This window comes from Microcaecilia unicolor, chromosome 11 (assembly GCF_901765095.1).
Source record: "Microcaecilia unicolor chromosome 11, aMicUni1.1, whole genome shotgun sequence".
In the NCBI taxonomy this organism is placed as follows: domain Eukaryota; kingdom Metazoa; phylum Chordata; class Amphibia; order Gymnophiona; family Siphonopidae; genus Microcaecilia; species Microcaecilia unicolor.
In genome coordinates this window covers 167,755,568-167,774,402 of record NC_044041.1, presented here as the reverse complement: position 1 = coordinate 167,774,402, position 18,835 = coordinate 167,755,568, and the positions used below count along the sequence as shown (strand labels likewise).

Sequence of the window (18,835 nt, the reverse complement as noted above, 5' to 3'; positions counted from 1 at the left end):
ACTTGAGCCCTTACTGCCACCTATTTTGTACGCAGTAAAGGCTCATGCTAATCCCGCACTAATCAGCTTGTGGCTTGTGGCAGGGACGTAGCTAGGTGGGGCCACGGGGGCATGGGCCCCCACAGATTTAGCCATGCCCTCTACTTTTGACCCCCCCCCCCCCCCGCAGCCAACCCCCCCTTCCACCGCTGCCCCTCCCCCACTGCCACTAGGTACCTTTGCTGGCAGGGGTCCCCAACCCCCGCCAGCTGAAATCTTCTTCAGTGCCGGTCTCCGGCGCGTTCGCTGATCTGTTTCTGAGTCCTGACGTCCTGCACGTGTGCACGCAGAACGTCAGGACTCACAGAAACAGATCAGCAAACACGCCGGAGACCGTTGCTGAAGAAGACTTCAGCTGGTGGGGGTTGGGGACCCCCACCAGCAAAAGTACCTGGCAGTGGCGGCAGCGGCGGGGGAGGGTCGAAAGTGGCGGGGGAGGGTTGGCTGCGGTGGAGGGGGGGTCGGTGGCTTGGGGAGGCGGGCTAAAATGTGCCCCCCCCCCCCACATCAGGCTCTGGACCCCTCTCCCGCCAAGGTCTGGCTATGCCCCTGGCATGTGGTAATATGGCTTCGCTAACTGATTTGTACTGTAACACCCAGTCTCCATCCCCCCCCCTCCCCCCCAGACACACCTCTCAAAGAAAAATAAAGAACATTTTTTAGTGCATGGTTTGCACATGCACATTGGACTTTTACTGCAGGAAGCCTCAACACCTTCCGTGGTAATCCCATTTATGCTGCGGTAAGCATGTGCTAGCTCTTGCCGCAGCTTAGTAAAAGGAGCCCTATCTGAGAATTTGTAACTTAGCACCCTCATGTGATTTCCTTTTTCTTTGTTTCATATTTTATACTTTATACTTAATTTTGTGAGCTGCTATTACTGATTTGCAGTATATTAAATAAAATTGAACCTTGAATTTCTGGCTTCATTCTCTATATGCAGCTGCTACAGGACAAGTTCACTGAGTTTGCCAGCGAGACAGGGAGTGTCGGGCATGAGCGTATCTCCACAGTGAACCAGATGGTGGATGAACTAATAGACTATGGTCACACGGATGCTGCAACCATCGCGGAATGGAAGGATGGTGTGAACGAGGCCTGGGCTGAGCTGCTGGAACTAATGGACACCCGGGCACAGATGCTAGCAGCCTCACACGAACTTCATAAGTTTTTCAGTGACTGCAAAGATGCTCTGTCCCAAATTGAGGAGAAGAAGCAACGACTTCCAGTTGTGACAGCTCAAGAGCCCAAAACCTGTGCCAGGAGTCTCCAGAGGTCGCTGAGCTCCTTTGAGCAGGATGTTCAGAACTTGGTTTCCCAGGTAAGAAGGTGAAGAGAAAGCAGGAGTGTGGTTGTGGTCAGTTCCAATGATATGTTAATATGAATAGAAGGGCGCAGCTGCTCTGTAACTCAGGTACTGCAGAGTGAAAAGAGCTCTGTGTGTCTGTCCTTATTTGATGAATTAGTATCTCGGAAAAGAATATGTAGTTCTAACCAGTCAGCAAAGAAGTCACATCAGGATTAGCTTTATTGCTGTGGCTGTTGACCCAGAAGGGCCAGCTTCATGAGTTTCAGGACTCCAGTACAGCTAAGCAAGTGTCTTGTGAATTTTCATTCTATGTTCCCTGTGCCTTGGTTCAGGATAAGTGTATGATCTTGCAGTGACCTTTTGTATGTGAACATGGGGTGAGTCACTTTATATCCTTATGCTTCAGTTCTAATCCCCAGCTCTTTAACTGATTGTATGGGTGTGACTGTGGGTTGGTTACTTTCCCCCCCCCCCCCCCCCCCCCCGGTTTGCAATTCAAAACCCCAAACAGTTTGAACCTGAGGCAATGGAAGGTAAAGTGATTTTTCCAAAGCCACAAGGAACATGAGTGAAAGAAATAGGATTTGAACCCTGGCTTCCCTGCTTCTCAGTTCACTGCTCTAACCATTAAGCTCCTCCTTGCTGAAAATGTACACTGAGCATTTTCCATGTACTCGCCTAGGTGAGGCAGCTGCAGGAAACTGCAGTGCAGCTGAGGATGGTGTATGCTGGGCCGAATGCTGAGGCCATTGCCTTGAAGGAGCAGGAGGTGTCGCGGTCCTGGAAAGAGCTGTTGACTTCCTGTGAGGACTGCCGACTGCAGATTAGTACCACCACGGACAAGATGCGCTTCCTCGGCATGGCACGTGACCTCATCTCCTGGATGGAGAGCATTATCTGCCAGATTGGCACCGGAGAGAAACCCAGGTACGATCCCCAGGATTTCCATATTATCTAAAGCCTTGCCGCCTTCACCGATGCAGGTGATCAGGGCCTTCTGTCGTGTGCACAGATAACTCCAAGCCATCAAAGACAGGCTGAGCCAGTCCTGGCTTTATTCCCATTGCCTCTGTAGGTCTGAGAAAAGCAGGACCTATGACTACATAAATGGCATCACTAATAAAACAAGGATCAGCTCATTTTGCCCCTCCATGATGACAAAGCCCTTCCAGAAGGGCTAGTAAAAGTATATTTATTTATTTATTTATTTATTTATTTATTATTTATTAAAATCTCTTGATATACCACCCATTGCCTAATAATGTTGCTAGGCGGTGTACAAATTCCAATTAAAAAGAGGAAAGAGAAAGCAAAAGGAGAAAAGGGGAGGGCCTGTGATGCCAACTCTTGAAAGAGAGGCGTAATGTGCTGAAAATGTACTCTCAGGAGGAAAGAGAAAATGATTTAACAATTAACCTATCAGTACAGGTGGTGTGAAACTGTATCATGTTTTGGAGAGAACAGTGGTAAGAACAGCAGTGAGAGACTGAGTAAAAGGCGGGAAGGGAGAGCTTTTGATTCCAGCTTTAAATATGAGAACTTGGCCAAATATACCTAGTTTTCACCATAACTGGTACTGGGGAAACACTTACAGACATAAGGCCTTCATTGTGAACCATTGTCCATGTGCCACCTCTGTCCCCTACATTTCTGATCCACACGGTACCATGTTCTGCTCCCCTAGGGACACATCTTCCGTGGAGGTGCTCATGTGTTATCACCAGGGCCTGAAGGGCGAGATTGAGGCTCGCAACCAGGACATCGTGACCTGCGTAGACCTGGGGAAGACACTGGTGCTGAACAAGAGCCCAGCCACTGAGGAGGTACAGAAAGCAGCTTGCTTCACTTTTTACTCTACCATTACCCTTCGCAAAGCCCAATGTCAGCCAGCAGAAACAGAGAAAATGATGGCAGATAAATACCATATCTGCCCATCCATACAATCTACTATCCCTTCCTCTCCTTTACAGATCCTATGAACGTGTCCCAGATACAGTCTTCATCTCTCCACCAGGAGGCCGTTCAATGCATTCACCACCCTTTCAGTAAATAAATATTTCCTTAGGTTACTCCTGAACCTCTCCCCTCTCAACGTCATGCTATTCCTCCTCATTCAAAGCGATTTAAATGCTACTACTACTACTACTATTTAGCATTTCTATAGCGCTACAAGGCTTACGCAGCGCTGCACAAACATAGAAGAAAGACAGTCCCTGCTCAAAGAGCTTACAATCTAATAGACAAAAAATAAATAAAGTAAGCAAATCAAATCAATTAATGTGAACGGGAAGGAAGAGAGGAGGGTAGGTGGAGGCGAGTGGTTACAAGTGGTTACGAGTCAAAAGCAATGTTAAAGAGGTGGGCTTTCAGTCTAGATTTAAAGGTGGCCAAGGATGGGGCAAGACATAGAGGCTCAGGAAGTTTATTCCAAGCATAGGGTGCAGCGAGACAGAAGGCGCGAAGTCTGGAGTTGGCAGTAGTGGAGAAGGGAATAGATAAGAAGGATTTATCCATGGAGCAGAGTGCACGGGAAGGGGTGTAGGGAAGGACGAGTGTGGAGAGATACTGGGGAGCAGCAGAGTGAGTACATTTATAGGTTAGTAGAAGAAGTTTGAACAGGATGCGAAAACGGATAGGGAGCCAGTGAAGGGTCTTCAGGAGAGGGGTAGTATGAGTAAAGCGACCCTGGCGGAAGACGAGACGGGCAGCAGAGTTTTGAACCGACTGGAGAGGGGAGAGGTGACTAAGTGGGAGGCCAGCAAGAAGCAGATTGCAGTAGTCTAAACGAGAGGTGACAAGGGTGTGGATGAGGGTTTTGGTATAGTGCTCGGGGAATGTCTCTGGACTAGTTAAATTGCTTGTTTGGGGCCATCAAGTGATAACCAGAGATACCTAACCAGTTACTGCCACTGAATTTCACTACAGACGCTAAACTGAAAGCTGGCTATTTTGTGGGCAGTCTGGGGGTGAAGTCAGTGCCAGAAATCATGCAGGGTAAATGCCAGTATTTAACTACCTAAGTTTAGCAGTCAAATCGGTCTGTATAAAAGTCGGGCCTATCTTTGTGCAGTGTCACTTATGCAGTTAATTGCTGAATATCACACAAATGCATAAGAGATAACTGGTTGCATAAACGCGGATATTCAGTGCTGGTGTCTGGAAATGGCTCGGCATTGAATATCTGGGAATATGGCCAGTAGTGGTTAAAAATACACTTACCAGCACCAGCTGAATATCAACCCCTTTCAGATCTTTAAGTCTTTCCCCATTGGCTTTATAACAAAGACCGCTGTGTATGTAAACAGACTTCAAGATCTCAGTATGTATATTGTGGAAGAAAGGCAGGAGAGGGGAGACATGGTAGAGACATTTAAATACCTCCGTAGCATAAATGCACAGCTTCAGCTAGCATCTGGATCTAAGCTGAAAGGCAGCACAGTCAGCCAGTGGTGAAAGAGTTTGTTCTTATTCCCTAGCAAATTTTCCTTGTTGTCAGGGACAGGCTGGGCCAGTCTGTTTGCCTAAAGAACATCTGTGAACTTACAACAACTGATTTCCTTAGAGAGACTGCAAGTAACAAGTGAATAGATGCAGTAGGGTAAAACCAGGATTGTCTCAGCCTATCCCTGATGACCTGGAGCCTATTAGTAGCCCTGCAGTCTGGGGCACCATTTTGTGCATTACACTTACTAAATGTAGGAATGATCTTAGCCCCCCAAAACTGTGCGCCAAACAACAGAGTTTAGCAGCCGCATGGACAAGAAATGCACATAAAACTACTTATAATGCAGGAAAATACAGCAAAAATTAAAGCATGTTTTTACTTCCCCTCTTAGCTCTGTATTTTTAACTTCAGCTTTAGAAGTGAAGCAAAATTCTAACTTCCACTTTGCGTGAAGTAAATGAAAACAAACAAAAATATTCTGTGGTCTAGGCTTCCCAAGTTGGGGACCTGTACACAGGGGATCCTCAATTAGGGACCCTAGCCCAGGACCCATGAATCAGAGACCTCCTGAGCTATGACTCCTTATTCAGAGACCCACTGACCCAGAGCCCATAAGCTATGGACCCTCTGACCTAAGATTACTAAGCTAGAACCGTGGCCTAGTGGTTAGGGTGGTGGACTTTGGTCCTGGGGAACTGAGTTCGATTCCCACTTCAGGCACAGGCAGCTCCTTGTGACTCTGGGCAAGTCACTTAACCCTCCATTGCCCCATATAAGCCGCATTGAGCCTGCCATGAGTGGGAAAGCGCGGGGTACAAATGTAACAAAAAAAAAAAACTAAGGGAGACTGACCCAAGACTCTTTGGTATGGCCCACTAGTGGCTGCCTTCCCTCTCCCAACCCCAAGTGAGAGGTCCCCTTTTTGAGGGCAGGCCTGGAATTCTATGGTGGCCTATTGGCCAGCTAATGCCCTCCCCAGTCCCTCTCTGGGGCTCAAAAATGTAAAATAATGAGCCTCTCACCCCCTTTTCCACTCATGTTTTATGACATCAGATTCCCTGCAAACCCCAAAGCCCTAATGGCCAGCATACTCCATAGTTAGGGACTATGCAAGGCTGTTTTGGGGGCTGGCTTCAGTAATGCTGCGTATCCAGTTAAAGGAGCGTTCTCTCACTTCTGTGGCACTAAAACAGAAATTCTGTAGAGCTCAGCTTCTTTCCTCTGCTTTTCAGATCAAGGCAAGCCTGGAAAGACTAATGGTGAAAAAGAATGAGATGACTGGGAAGTGGGACCTGCACTGGGAGTGGCTGCAGCAGAGTAAGTATCGTACCCAGTGAGCCCCTTTTCCCACCTTGTTTCTTGTCACTACCCAACTGGTTGCATTCCTGGGCCCCATGAAGTATGCACAGGTCATCCTCAGACACTATTTTGCCAAAACCCTTTCAGTGTTTGCCTTAAGCAGCGGCCCCTGCAGGTGCTGTGCTACACCATGCCAACGTTCTCCTTTGCTCCCTTGGATTCTGAGATCCTGTCTCCCAACCTCTTTGGGAGTCCAACATGTACAAAAGCATTGTGTAGGATATCGGCCTCTGTGGAATAAGCAGTGAAGGGGATTCATATGATCAAAGAAGAGCTGAGGAAAGGCTGAACATGCCACTAGTCTCTCTTCCAAATTTTAAAACAAAGAGAGAGAGAGGATGCAGACTTCCTTGGGTCCAGTCCTTATGGAGCAGCATTCCAGTGGCGTTTTGAAATGAAATGACAAACTGCCAGCTTTAAGTAGGTGTGATTTATATATATTAATTTCTATGGACTCAAACAGATACACAAAATCACACTTGCTTTACATTTCAGTATATTTTATTATTATATGAGTTAAAGCAAAAGTGTACCATACAGATTAAAACCAGTACAACAGTGCTATGCCAGAATAAAGAAAAACAGCATAAATCAGTAAACATGAAAACGCAGAAAAACCTAAAATCTCCTCCCTTTACTTCACCCCCCCCAAAAAAAAACCCTCGCCCCTTATCCCACCCCCATCCTCAATGCTAAATTAAGAATCTTGTGGAGGGGCATAATCGAATGGGGACGACCATCTCTAAGGGCGCCCATCTCTAAGGACGTCCCAGCGAAGGGGCGGAGAAACCGCTATTATCGAAACAAGATGGGCGTCCATCTTTCGTTTCGATAATACAGTCAGGGTCACCCAAATCCCAACATTTAGGTCGACCTTAGAGTCGTCCTTAGGTCGTCCTTAGAGATGGTCGTCCCTGGTTTTCGGCAATAATGGAAAACGAGGACGCCCATCTCAGAAACTACCAAATCCAAGCCATTTAGTCGTGGGAGGAGCCATCATTCTTAGTGCACTGGTCCCCCTGACATGCCAACTCTAGGGGGCACTGCAGTGGACTTCACAAATTGCTCCCAGGTGCATAGCTCCCTTACCTTGGGTGTGGTGAGGACATGCGTAACTTTCAGCAGTATGTAAGTTGTGTGCATAAATGGTAGCCAAGTCCGTACCCGTCCCACACTCTACTGTTGTGAACCCCCCCCCCCCCCCCTTTCATTTACATGCTGTGCTCTTAGGCAGTCTCTTACAGAATAGCATTTAGATATTATATTGACACTTATGTGCATTAGCATATACTAACCTGCAAAAGTGATAGACAGGGCCAGCATTAGTGGGAGGGCGGGAAACAAGGCAGCTGCCCTGTGCACCACAGCTCCAGGGGGCCCTGCGATCCAGGCATCGCTTCCTCTTCTCCCACTGAACAGGTGATTTAACTGGCCAAGAGCCACAACCAGTTAAATTGCATTGAGTAGCGACCCCGCAGTGTGCTGTGTACATTTATACCTGCAAGTGACACATGAATGGACCAGTGACAGAATTGCCCTTCACGGATCTTTTATAAAATTTGTCTTGATATTTGTGTAGAAACACAAGAAAAGAGAGAGCAATTTTTACAAATGCACCATAGATGGGGTTTTTTTTTTTGTAAAAACATGCAGATTGCTATATTACTATGCAGTTTGTCTAGATCTCAAGAGGTTTGTTGGAGGAGTGTTTTGGGTGGGGCTAAGGTGGGCTTACAATTTGGACGTTTTTCTGTGATAATGGAACATTGTAAAAACGTCCAGGGCAAAAAAATAGGATGTTTTGGATATACCTGCTTCAATAATGACTAGTGCCAAAAAGGTGCCCAAACTGACCAGATGACCATTAGAGGAATAAATGCAAAGCAAATCCCACCGTTCTAAGTAAGAATAACATAATATCCTCTATAGAACTAGGACTTTCTTTGTGAAAATACAATGAGGAAAGTAGCTGATACTCTAATACGAAATACTTTTTAGTATACACATTAATTGCTGCTGTTACTCAATAGTGAAAGTGCTCTCAGAGTGACTGACTGGACTAAAACATTCTGGGGGAAAAAACGTTTTAAGATAAGTACACGTTTTTTTTTTATTCAGCACAATGTTTTGTTATAGCACTATTACCTGAGGAGATAGCACATACACATATGTTTACGCACAAGAGTGGCCCGATGAAAGAGGTGCTATGCCACTGTGGCAAAAGAAATTATATTGCCTTTTTTTTTTTCAATAATATTTTTATTGGCACATCATACTAAAGAACAAGTCATCAAAACCACAAACCATGCACCAAAATGATTACAGGAACAGTATCCATTCAGTGCCAGAAAAGTACCAATCATAGTTTTCTCTTAATTTTATGTTCCCTCCTTCCCCCCTTCTACTACTCCCATACTAACCCACCCCACCACTACCCCCCCTAAAACTCCCCCCCCTCCCCTAACAGTTTAGAATTCTGCTTTTTGCTATAGGAGTGAGTGAGTCCCAAAACGGAGACCAAATCTTGAAAAAGTAATCCCCCCAGTTAGAAGCTAAGTCACGAACTCTCTGCTTCTCCACCGAGCAACATTGCATCATGGCCCAACGCCAATGCGACATGCTTGGGGCCTCTCGGGTAAGCCACTGTTGCAAGATGGTTCTTTTCCCCATTAACATAGATCTCTTCAAGAAAGCTTTTAGACCCTCCGGCATAGGCCCCTGTACTGAAAAATCATCAAACAGTTGGCTTGGGGTGGGCTTCCATCGCACTTTCCACATGTCTGACACCTGCTTGCCCATGGCCAACCAAAATGAATGCACCACCGGACAGGTCCAAAACATGTGGCCCAGGGAGGCACCCTCCCCCGCGCACTTGGGGCAATCATCTGTCTCTCTCAAGGTTGCTCTAAAGGCTCGGTGGGGTGAGATGTGCAAGCGCAACAAAAATTTATAGTTCAATTCCCACAATGCCGTGTTCTCAGTCACTTTGTGCAGCCATTTCAGACAGAGCTCTAGTTGCGGTGGCTCCAGACGCCAGTTCAGTTCTTGAGTCCACTGGGCGCATATGGAGATGGTGTCAAGGGGCGTTACAGATTTTCGTAGGCAACCATGGTAGTATTTCAGAGGAGTTCTCTGTTGCGCCTCCAGCCAAAAGAGTGGTGGTTTCTGAGGGCACTCTTTCGCTATTGAGTAACAACAGCAATTAATGTGTATACTAAAAAGTATTTCGTATTAGAGTATCAGCTACTTTCTTCATTGTATTTTCACAAAGAAAGTCCTAGTTCTATAGAGGACATTAGAGGAATAAAGGCATGATCCCCTTAATCCTCCAGTAGTCACTGACCCCCTCCTACCTCCTAATAGGTGAAAGTGACAGTACATACCAGGCTCTATGACAGCTGCAGATGTAATGACCATTCCTCTTAGAGCAGCAAGCAGGTCCCTGGAGTAGCCTAGCGGTTGGTGCAGAGGACTGTAGAGAAGGAGACCCAGGCCCATGTTCCACTCTAACTAGTACACTTGTGGTGGAAAGTGTGAGCGTCACCAAAACCACAAAATACCTTCTGAACCCACCTGCAGGCCTAAGGTCTAGTGTAACATAGTAACATAGTAAAACAGCTATGCACAGTACATTTTTTGCTATTCCTGGGACCTTTTATGTGAAGTTCACTGAAGTGCTCCATAGGCAGCCCCATTGCTCTGTTGGTATGTCCGTGTGGCCAGTCTGGTAAGGACTGCTTGCCCCCAGACAACCCAATGGCTTGTTTTCTTTTTTTTTTGTTTGAAAATGACCCTAAAAGAAGGATGCTCTGAGCACAAAAACCATCTAAAATACGGTGATTTTCGAGGCAAAAAGATAGATGTTTTTCTTATTCGAAAATGACCGTGTTTGGCTCTGGATTTTTTGACATTTTTTGCAAAACGTCCAATATTGGATTTGGACGTCATATTGAAAATGCTCCTCCAGATCTCTTGGAGCACATTTCTTCTTATGTTTTCCTTGTAAACGATGGATTCAATAGAATACTAATAGAAACTTTTTCTGGATAATAAACATTCTGTTCAATTTCCTTAACTTAGGGGACGTGTGAGTTAAATATTAAATATTATTATGGGCTGTCATTATATAAGGTATCAAAACCCACTAGAAGCTTACTCGAAAATGATAAACTCAATCCAAAAATTAGAGTGAACACATTTCTGACTCTAATTTTTGGATTGAGTCAGTCATTATATAAACAATAGCCTGTTAGATGCTTTTGCCTATTTCTTTACTTTAGAATATTAGTGTACTACTTTTTTTTTCTTAATGGGGTCCTCCTATCTATTTTGCGGACTTTTGGAGAGCTTGTTACATAGTAACATAGTAGATGACGGCAGATAAAGACCTGCACAGTTCATTCAGTCTGCCCAACAAAATAAACTCATTACATGTAGTATGTGATACTTCATATGTATACCTAGTCTTGATTTATCCTCGCTGTTTTCAGGGCATAGACCATAGAAGTCTGCCCAGCACTGTCCTTCTCCTAAAATTTCTGAACAGCTCCACTCCATCCCATCCAAATCTATTCAGCCACGATCAGAGCACAGACCTTAGAAGTCTGCCCAGTGCTGGCCTCCATCTTCTGAAGCTGAATCTGTCTAACCATGATCAGAGCACAGACCGTAAAAGTCTGCCCAGTACTGGCTTTGCTTCCCAATTACCGGTTTTATTTATTTATTTATTTTGTACCCCGCGCTTTCCCACTCATGGCAGGCTCAATGCGGCTTAGGTACTTATTTGTACCTGGGGCAATGTAGGGTTAAGTGACTTGCCCAGAGTCACAAGGAGCTGCCTGTGCCTGCAGTGGGAATCGAACCCAGTTCCCCGGGACCAAAGTCTACCACTCTAACCACTAGGCCACTCCTCCACTCTAGGTTTTGCTTCCTGATCTCCGCTAAGCTTCTTTGGATCCATTCCTTTTTTTTGCATATAATGAGAGAGGGTTATTCTCTCACAATTTCTTTGTTAAATTTTCTTTTCTACATAGAACTTTATTCCTAATGCATGTTCATGTACTTGTACATTTATAAAAGTAATTTTAAAAATATTTCTCCGAGGTCAAGCAGGTCTTCATATTCTAACAGCAAGCAGAGCCTGGTGCGGATGCTGACTAGTGGTATTAACAGAGAACTTTCTAGCAGCATCTCATTGCACATGCACTGGTGCTTTCCTGCCTGACGCCAAGCATGGGTCTATCAGTCTTTGTCTTTCTGTGGAACAGGAAAGAAGCATCTTCTTCTTCTCCTCAAGTGCGTATGTTTTTCTCTTGTGCCTTTCTGTGCAGATTTTCGGTCCCTCAGATCATTTTTTTTTAATTTACCTTTTCCCAGTTACCCTTTTAATTTCTTTTAGTTTTTCGGTCCTTAAAGTTTCCTTTATATTTCTGTGTTGCTAGGCCCCTTTTAGTCTGGAGCCCTGCCCTCGATTTGAGCACTGCCTCTTTTTTAAAAATTTGGCTGCAATTCTTTTCTTGATCTCCAAGAAGACCTCCAGCGCTTCAAAAGATGTACCCAGTGTAATCTGGTGATTTCGATGTTGGACCTGCACAGCTGGTGCATCGGTTGCCTTGGACTTGACCATGAGCCTAAATCTTGTTCTCTCTGTTTTCAAATTGCAGCTGAGGAGACAGAGGGCATGCCAGACTCAACAGGAGAAACCTTTTGGCTTCTCGAAGGTCGATACATCGTATTGGCACTGGAAGCATCAACCTCAGTGGCTGTCAAGACTTCAGCATCCACTGGGAATGCACTTGCAACGAGGTCTCCATCTCTCTCAGCATCGGGTGCTAACTGTGGATCCAGCCCAGACTCTTCCCGAGGCTCCTTCCATGCTGGTGCAGAGATCCTCAACACTGGCATCTTGTAGAATGTTGACATTGACCTCGACACATGCAGTATCGCTCTTGATGTTGGGGGAGGAAACTTTCCAGGAGCCAGAAAGGAGGGCTATACTTTGAAGCTGTTCGGGGCATAGTCATAGATCCACTGAGTCAAGGCAGGCAGAGAACCTGAGTATGGTGAAGTCTGAATGGGACTGCTCATGGGATTCAGAAGAGGACTCTTATTACTTCTCATAGGGGGAGTCTTATGGGATCTGATCCCTCACCACCTCAAGAGAGACGAAAATCTCCGCCTGAGGGGTCTCTCTTTCACCAGTTTTATCAGGAAGATGGCTTCTGCCATCCCATTTAAGTTGGAAACGGAGGAAGATCCTAGGGTGGAAATGTTGACTTCCCTGGACTGAGTCTGTACCACTGCACCCTATTCATAAGGATGCACTGATGAAGAACTGGGAATCTCCCCTCTTAGTGCAGGCTGCTCCTAAGAAGGTGGATACATATCCAGATTCAAGAGGGCTCAACTGCCACACCATTCTCTGGTGGTCAAATCTGCTCTCAAACAAGCTAGGAGCAGTCCGCAGAGCTTCACTGTTTGGCCAGTAAGCAGCTGAAGATGCATAAAATATCTGGCCATGGGCATCTATGACTCTTTTGACATAGCATCCAGACTCTCTGCCATGGGTTTGGGGATGTGCAGACTCTCATGGCTGCGTGTTTCTGACATGGAGCCAGCAGTACAGAAGAAGTTGGAAGACGTTTGGAGACAAGGTGGAAGAGGTCGCTACCATCATAAAGAAGCGTACGGACACCATCCAAACTCTGTGTCAGCACCCTCCAGCTGCATCCTCTTCCTCATGGAGGTTTTCAAGTGGGCTTAGATGAGCCTTTTTCCAGCAGCCCCAGGCCCAGCGCTGTTGGTCCTGTCAACCCCGTCCTGGGAAGCTCCAGCTGGTGCCCAAGTTGAAGCAAGGGATAAACATTTGACTAGCTTCAAGAGAGCATAGCCACCCTCAAAGTAACCATCCCAGACGGCCTTCTGGTAGGGGGGAGGCTGAATATTTACCATCACAGTGGCCCCTTGTAACCTCCGCCCGGTGGGTTTTTCAAGTAGTCCATTGGTGTCAAAGACCACCAAATTGCTCACCGAGAGTGTTGTTCAGCTGTCAGCATGAGGGTACTTGTAGAGGACGTTTTCGCCCTTCTGCAGGCCAAGGCGGTTGAACCTGTGCCACTAAGGGAAGAAAGGAAGGGATTCTATTCCAGGTACTACCTTGTGCCCAAGAAAACAGGATTTTTTTGGTCCCATTCTAGACCTAAGGGCCCTGAACAAATTCCTGGTCAAAGAAGAGTTCAGGATGATTTCCCTGGGCACCCTATTCCTCATAATTCAGGAAAATGATTGGCTGTGCTCTCTGGACTTAAAGGATGCCTAAACCCACCTTGTGATCCTTCCCAGTCACAGGAAATATTTCAGATTTTGTATAAGGAAACAGCATTATCAGTATACTGCCATTTGGCCTCCCATCAGCTCCCAGGGTATTCACCAAATGTCTAATGGTAATAGTGGCCTATCTACATAGACTGGGAGTGTACATGTTTCCCTGTCTGGATGATTGGCTGGTCAAGCACATCACAGGAGGGTGTTTCCCTATCTGGATGATTGGCTGGTCAAGAGCACATCACAGGAGGGTGTTTCCCTATCTGAATGATTGGTTGGTCAAGAGCACATCACAGGAAGGGACAACAGAGTCAATGTGCCTAACTATTTGGGTGTTAGAGTTACAAGGGTTCATCATAAACTACCTCAAGTCCCTCTTTCTCCAGTCCAATGATTGGAATACATAGGAGCCCTGCTAGACACATTGCAGGCTCGGGCTTTTCTTCCACAGATGAGAGCAGAGACCTTATCAACACTCTGCTCCACCTTTCCTTCCTTCAGTATATCAGTCCCTGATTCAGCTCCGCAACACATTCAGATCAGTAGGAGTCCCCTTTGAGGGTTCCCTATCTTTTTAGACCTTACATTTCTCATCATATTTTTTGTGCTTTGAAAAATTAAATCTGTTAAACCCCTCTTAGATAACACTGCTTTGAAGACATATTCTCTCGCCATTGATCAGATTATTGTAATTCTGTCTTGGTCAGTTTATCCCAGTATAATTTACAGTGGTTACAACTGCTTCAGGATATGACTGCTATATAATGCTACCAATTGGACCCATGTGACCCCTCTGTTGATTGACCAACATTAGTTGCTGATATCCTATTGAATTCATTTCAGAAAACTTACAAGGCTTATTATCAACATCTGCCCCCTCATCTGTCTTCTGTACTTCTCCCCTGTCGTCCAACTAGAACATTTCATTCATCTGATGCCAATCTTCGTACAATTCCTTTTTTTCATAGTCTGGTATGTGCAATTCACAACTTTTAGCTGTGTAGCTCCCACTTTGTAGAACCAGTTTCCTTGTATCCTGATCCAACTTATATCAGGTATAAATCCTCCCTGAAAACATGCTGTCTGATATTCAAAGCAAGCTAACTGGTTGGGAATGGTCGCCAACCGGTTATCTGGCTTATCGGTGGCTATCTGGTTATTTTCAGCAGTACTTAACCAGCTACCTTCACTAAAGAATTACCAGTTAACGCTGGCTACATCGGGGGGCGTTCTGGAAATGTTTCGGGAGTGGAGTCCGATTAGTTCCCAATATTCAGAGCTAACCAGCTAGTGTTAGCGCATAAATAAGACTGCATAAAGAGCAGTCCTATCTTTATGCACTAACGAATGGCCAGTTAGCTCTGGATATCAAGTTAACTGGGCATGCGCTAGCTGCCTTTAAAAAAAAACTGGCTATTCAATGCAGGCGACCGGATATGGCCGGATAAGCCAAAAAGCACAAAATGAACTTCCAGGATCAGGACAAAGGGAAATCCTTTATTGCAAAGACCCGACACGGGCCGTGTTTCAGCGACCAAGCGCCTGCGTCATTAAAATACAATACAAAACAGTAGGAAACAAATTTTGCAAATAAAAAAAATACATATAAAAACAGAAATAAATAAATAATAACAATAAATAAAATATATGATCAGGTAATCTTAGGAGATGCAATGAATTCTCAACAAATACAGAGCTTCTTTTACTAATGATTAGCGCATGTTATCTGCAGAAAGGTCCATAGGAATAAAATGAGTCCTGTGACAGATAGCATAATAAAAGATCCCCATAGGTATCTAAATTGAACCTCCTGGACCGGATGGTATTCATCCTAGAGTACTGATAGAACTGAAAAATGAGCTTGTGGAGCTACTGCTAGTGATATGCAACTTATCCTTAAAATCGAGCGTGGTACCGGAAGATTGGAGGGTGGCCAATGTAACGCCGATTTTTAAAAAAGGCTCCAGGGGAGATCTGGGAAATTATAGACCCGTGAGTCTGACGTCAGTGCCGGGGAAAATGGTAGAGGCTATTATTAAAAACAAAATTACAGAGCACATCCGAGGACATGGATTACTGAGACCAAATCAGCACGGCTTTTGTGTGGGGAAATCTTGCCTGACCAATTTACTTCAATTCTTTGAAGGAGTAAACAAACATGTGGACAAAGGGGAACCGGTTGATATTGTGTATCTGGATTTTCAAAAGGCGTTTGACAAGGTACCTCATGAAAGGCTACAGAGGAAATTGGAGAGTCATGGGATAGGAGGAAATGTCCTATTGTGGATTAAAAGCTGGTTGAAGGATAGGAAACAGAGAGTGGGGTTAAATGGGCAGTATTCACAATGGAGAAGGGTAGTTATTGGGGTTCCTCAGGGGTCTGTGCTAGGACCGCTGCTTTTTAATATATTTATAAATGATTTGGAGATAGGAGTAACTAGCGAGGTAATTAAATTTGCTGATGACACAAAGTTATTCAAAGTTGTTAAATCGCGACAGGATTGTGAAAAATTACAAGAGGACCCTACGAGACTGGGAGACTGGGCGGCTAAATGGCAGATGACGTTTAATGTGAGCAAGTGCAAGGTGATGCATGTGGGAAAAAAGAACCCAAATTATAGCTACGTCATGCAAGGTTCCATGTTAGGAGTTACGGACCAAGAAAGGGATCTGGGTGTCGTCGTCGATAATACACTGAAACCTTCTGCTCAGTGTGCTGCTGCGGCTATGAAAGCGAATAGAATGTTGGGTATTATTAGGAAAGGTATGGAAAACAGGTGTGAGGATGTTATAATGCCGTTGTATCGCTCCATGGTGCGACCGCACCTTGAGTATTGTGTTCAATTCTGGTCGCCGCATCTCAAGAAAGATATAGTAGAATTGGAAAAGGTGCAGAGAAGGGCGACTAAAATGATAGCGGGGATGGGACGACTTCCCTATGAAGAAAGATTAAGGAGGCTAGGGCTATTCAGCTTGGAGAAGAGACGGCTGAGGGGAGCCATGATAGAGGTATATAAAATGAGTGGAGTGGAACAGGTGGATGTGAAGCATCTGTTCACGCTTTCCAAAAATACTAGGACTAGGGGGCATGCGATGAAACTACAGTGTAGTAAATTTAAAACAAATCGGAGAAAATGTTTCTTCACCCAACGTATAATTAAACTCTGGAATTCGTTGCCAGAGAAAGTGGTGAAGGCGGTTAGCTTAGCAGAGTTTAAAAAGGGGTTGGACGATTTCATAAAGGACAAGTCCATAAACCGCTACTAAATGGACTTGGGAAAAATCCACAATTCCAGGAATAACATGTATAGAATGTTTGTACGTTTGGGAAGCTTGCCAGGTGCCCTTGGCCTGGATTGGCCGCTGTCATGGACAGGATGCTGGGCTTGATGGACCCTTGGTCTTTTCCCAGTATGGCATTACTTATGTACTTATGAACATAGATATTGGTATAAAATCATAAATAAACAAAAACACTAGCAGGCAAACCCTACTTTGTCTTTGTGAAAAGCAAATGGCGGCTTGTGATTTCTAATCATTTTTTTCTTGTCCTTTTTTAAAAATGATAAATGTTTTCTTTTCTCCCCCTGCAGCCCACATGCTGACACAGGTGCCTCCTCCGCTTAGCTCCTGTTGAGTGTAATTTTAAAAGCAAACAATTTAACAGGCAGGCAGGCATCTTAAAGTGAAGAAAGATCTGACAAGGAGAAATATCCCCAGATGCCTTTCAAAGAATTCTATGCCTATTTTAAATACATTAATGACTGCCTTGGCATTCAGAGCTTATGTTCTTATAGTTTCTACTGAAAGCATTGCTTGCTTTGTCTTGGGGTTGAAATGAACCAGCTTGACATTCAGCCTGAAGGTGGCTGCTTTTGTGTTTCTAAAGTGCTAATACTTGATGTGATGTTAGATCTTGGTTTAAATGCTAAATCAGTTTTATGACTGATCAAAATTATTTCAGTACTGGAGAAAAGGTCTATCATCATAATGTTTTTAAGTTCAGCAAAGCAGCTTTAATCTGGAGGAGGGAAAGGTGGTGAACGGCTCAGTACACAGAGACCTTTCTTTCAGTATCAGCCCCCAGCCCTAATCAGGGTAGGATTAAGGCATAGGCAAACTAGGCATGTGCCTAAGTCCCAAATATTTAGGAGGAGTCCTGTCAGGGGTGCTGATTAAATGGTTCTTAAAGCAGAGTTTTGCCTTGGTAAATCAGCTGCTAGCAGAAAGACGAGGAGGAGGATGCCAAGATGCTAAGTTACCGAATTCCAGGCTGGAGATTTGGAACCGTCCTGGATTTCTGAGCATCTCAGTGTGGTGTATTATGGGACTTGCAGCACTGATTTCAATGGGCAAGATCAGGCACTACAAATCCCACCCTTCTTTGGGATGTAAGTTGAAAACCAGGACTAGCCAAAAAGTCTCCAGGCTGGAACTGGGTAACTTGGCATCTCTGACTGGGGACCAGAGCAACCAACTGCCTGCAGAGGTCTGTCTTTTCTCCCCACCACTTGTACATTGTCCTCCAGTCATTTTGAGGGGTCAGTAAGCAGCGCTTCCTACCTGTTTCCTCCTCTGCTGGGTTTCCTCTACATTCAGAATCACAAAGGGTCCCAAGTGAGGGAGTTGTAAAAGGTATTTGTATTATGATGGGGAACCAATATGTCTGTTTGCCTAGGGCCTATTAAAAGGTTAATCCTGCCCTTGCCCTAATCTCTTGTGTTCTTTTCTCCTCAGTGCTGGAAGTCCATCAGTTTGCCCAGGAAGCTGTGGTAGCTGATGCCTGGCTAACGGCCCAAGAGCCCATACTGAAGAGCCGGGAGCTGGGCAACAGTGTAGATGAGGTTGAACAACTGATCCGCCGACATGAGGCTTTCCGCAGAACAGCAGCAGCCTGGGAAGAGCGGTTCAGCTCCCTGCGGCGCCTTACCACAGTATGTACCTGGCAGAAGGGTCCTGTACTATGGCATTGTCCCCTCTTCTCTCCCTTGAATGACTTGTTCATAATGTCTGTTGTCTGGGTAGCAGCAAAGAGCAGCCGCAGGCAAAGCAAGTCAATAAATCCTGACAAAAACAAAAGCTCAAAGAAAAGAAACAACAGTAGATATTTTTACCACCAGGGACAGTGAGCAATTTTCAAATGGCCCATTTACCCAGATCAGTCTGGGAAGAGAGGTGTTGGGGTGATCATGATTGCTGGAACGGCTGAGGGGCCTAATAGTTGGGGGTTTTTTTTTTTGGGGGTGGGGTGGAAGGCTGAAGATTTGCCTAGGATGCCTAATATCCTTGCAGCAGCCCTGGGTGATATGTCTGGTTTGTACATTTGCCCCTGGATTCTATATAGTTTGCCTAACATTTTC

The 18,835-nt window shown here is 45.2% G+C and overlaps 1 protein-coding gene across 1 annotated transcript in view; it reads left to right on the top strand.

Annotated features, from left to right (window-relative positions):
• The window catches only part of SPTBN4 (spectrin beta, non-erythrocytic 4), a 373,692-nt gene that overhangs the window by 327,962 nt on the left and 26,895 nt on the right, over window positions 1–18,835 (top strand). The window contains 5 exon segments of the mRNA XM_030219988.1: window positions 983–1,360; window positions 2,031–2,275; window positions 3,033–3,171; window positions 6,026–6,110; window positions 18,213–18,409. Coding sequence (XP_030075848.1) covers window positions 983–1,360; window positions 2,031–2,275; window positions 3,033–3,171; window positions 6,026–6,110; window positions 18,213–18,409 — 1,044 coding nt within the window.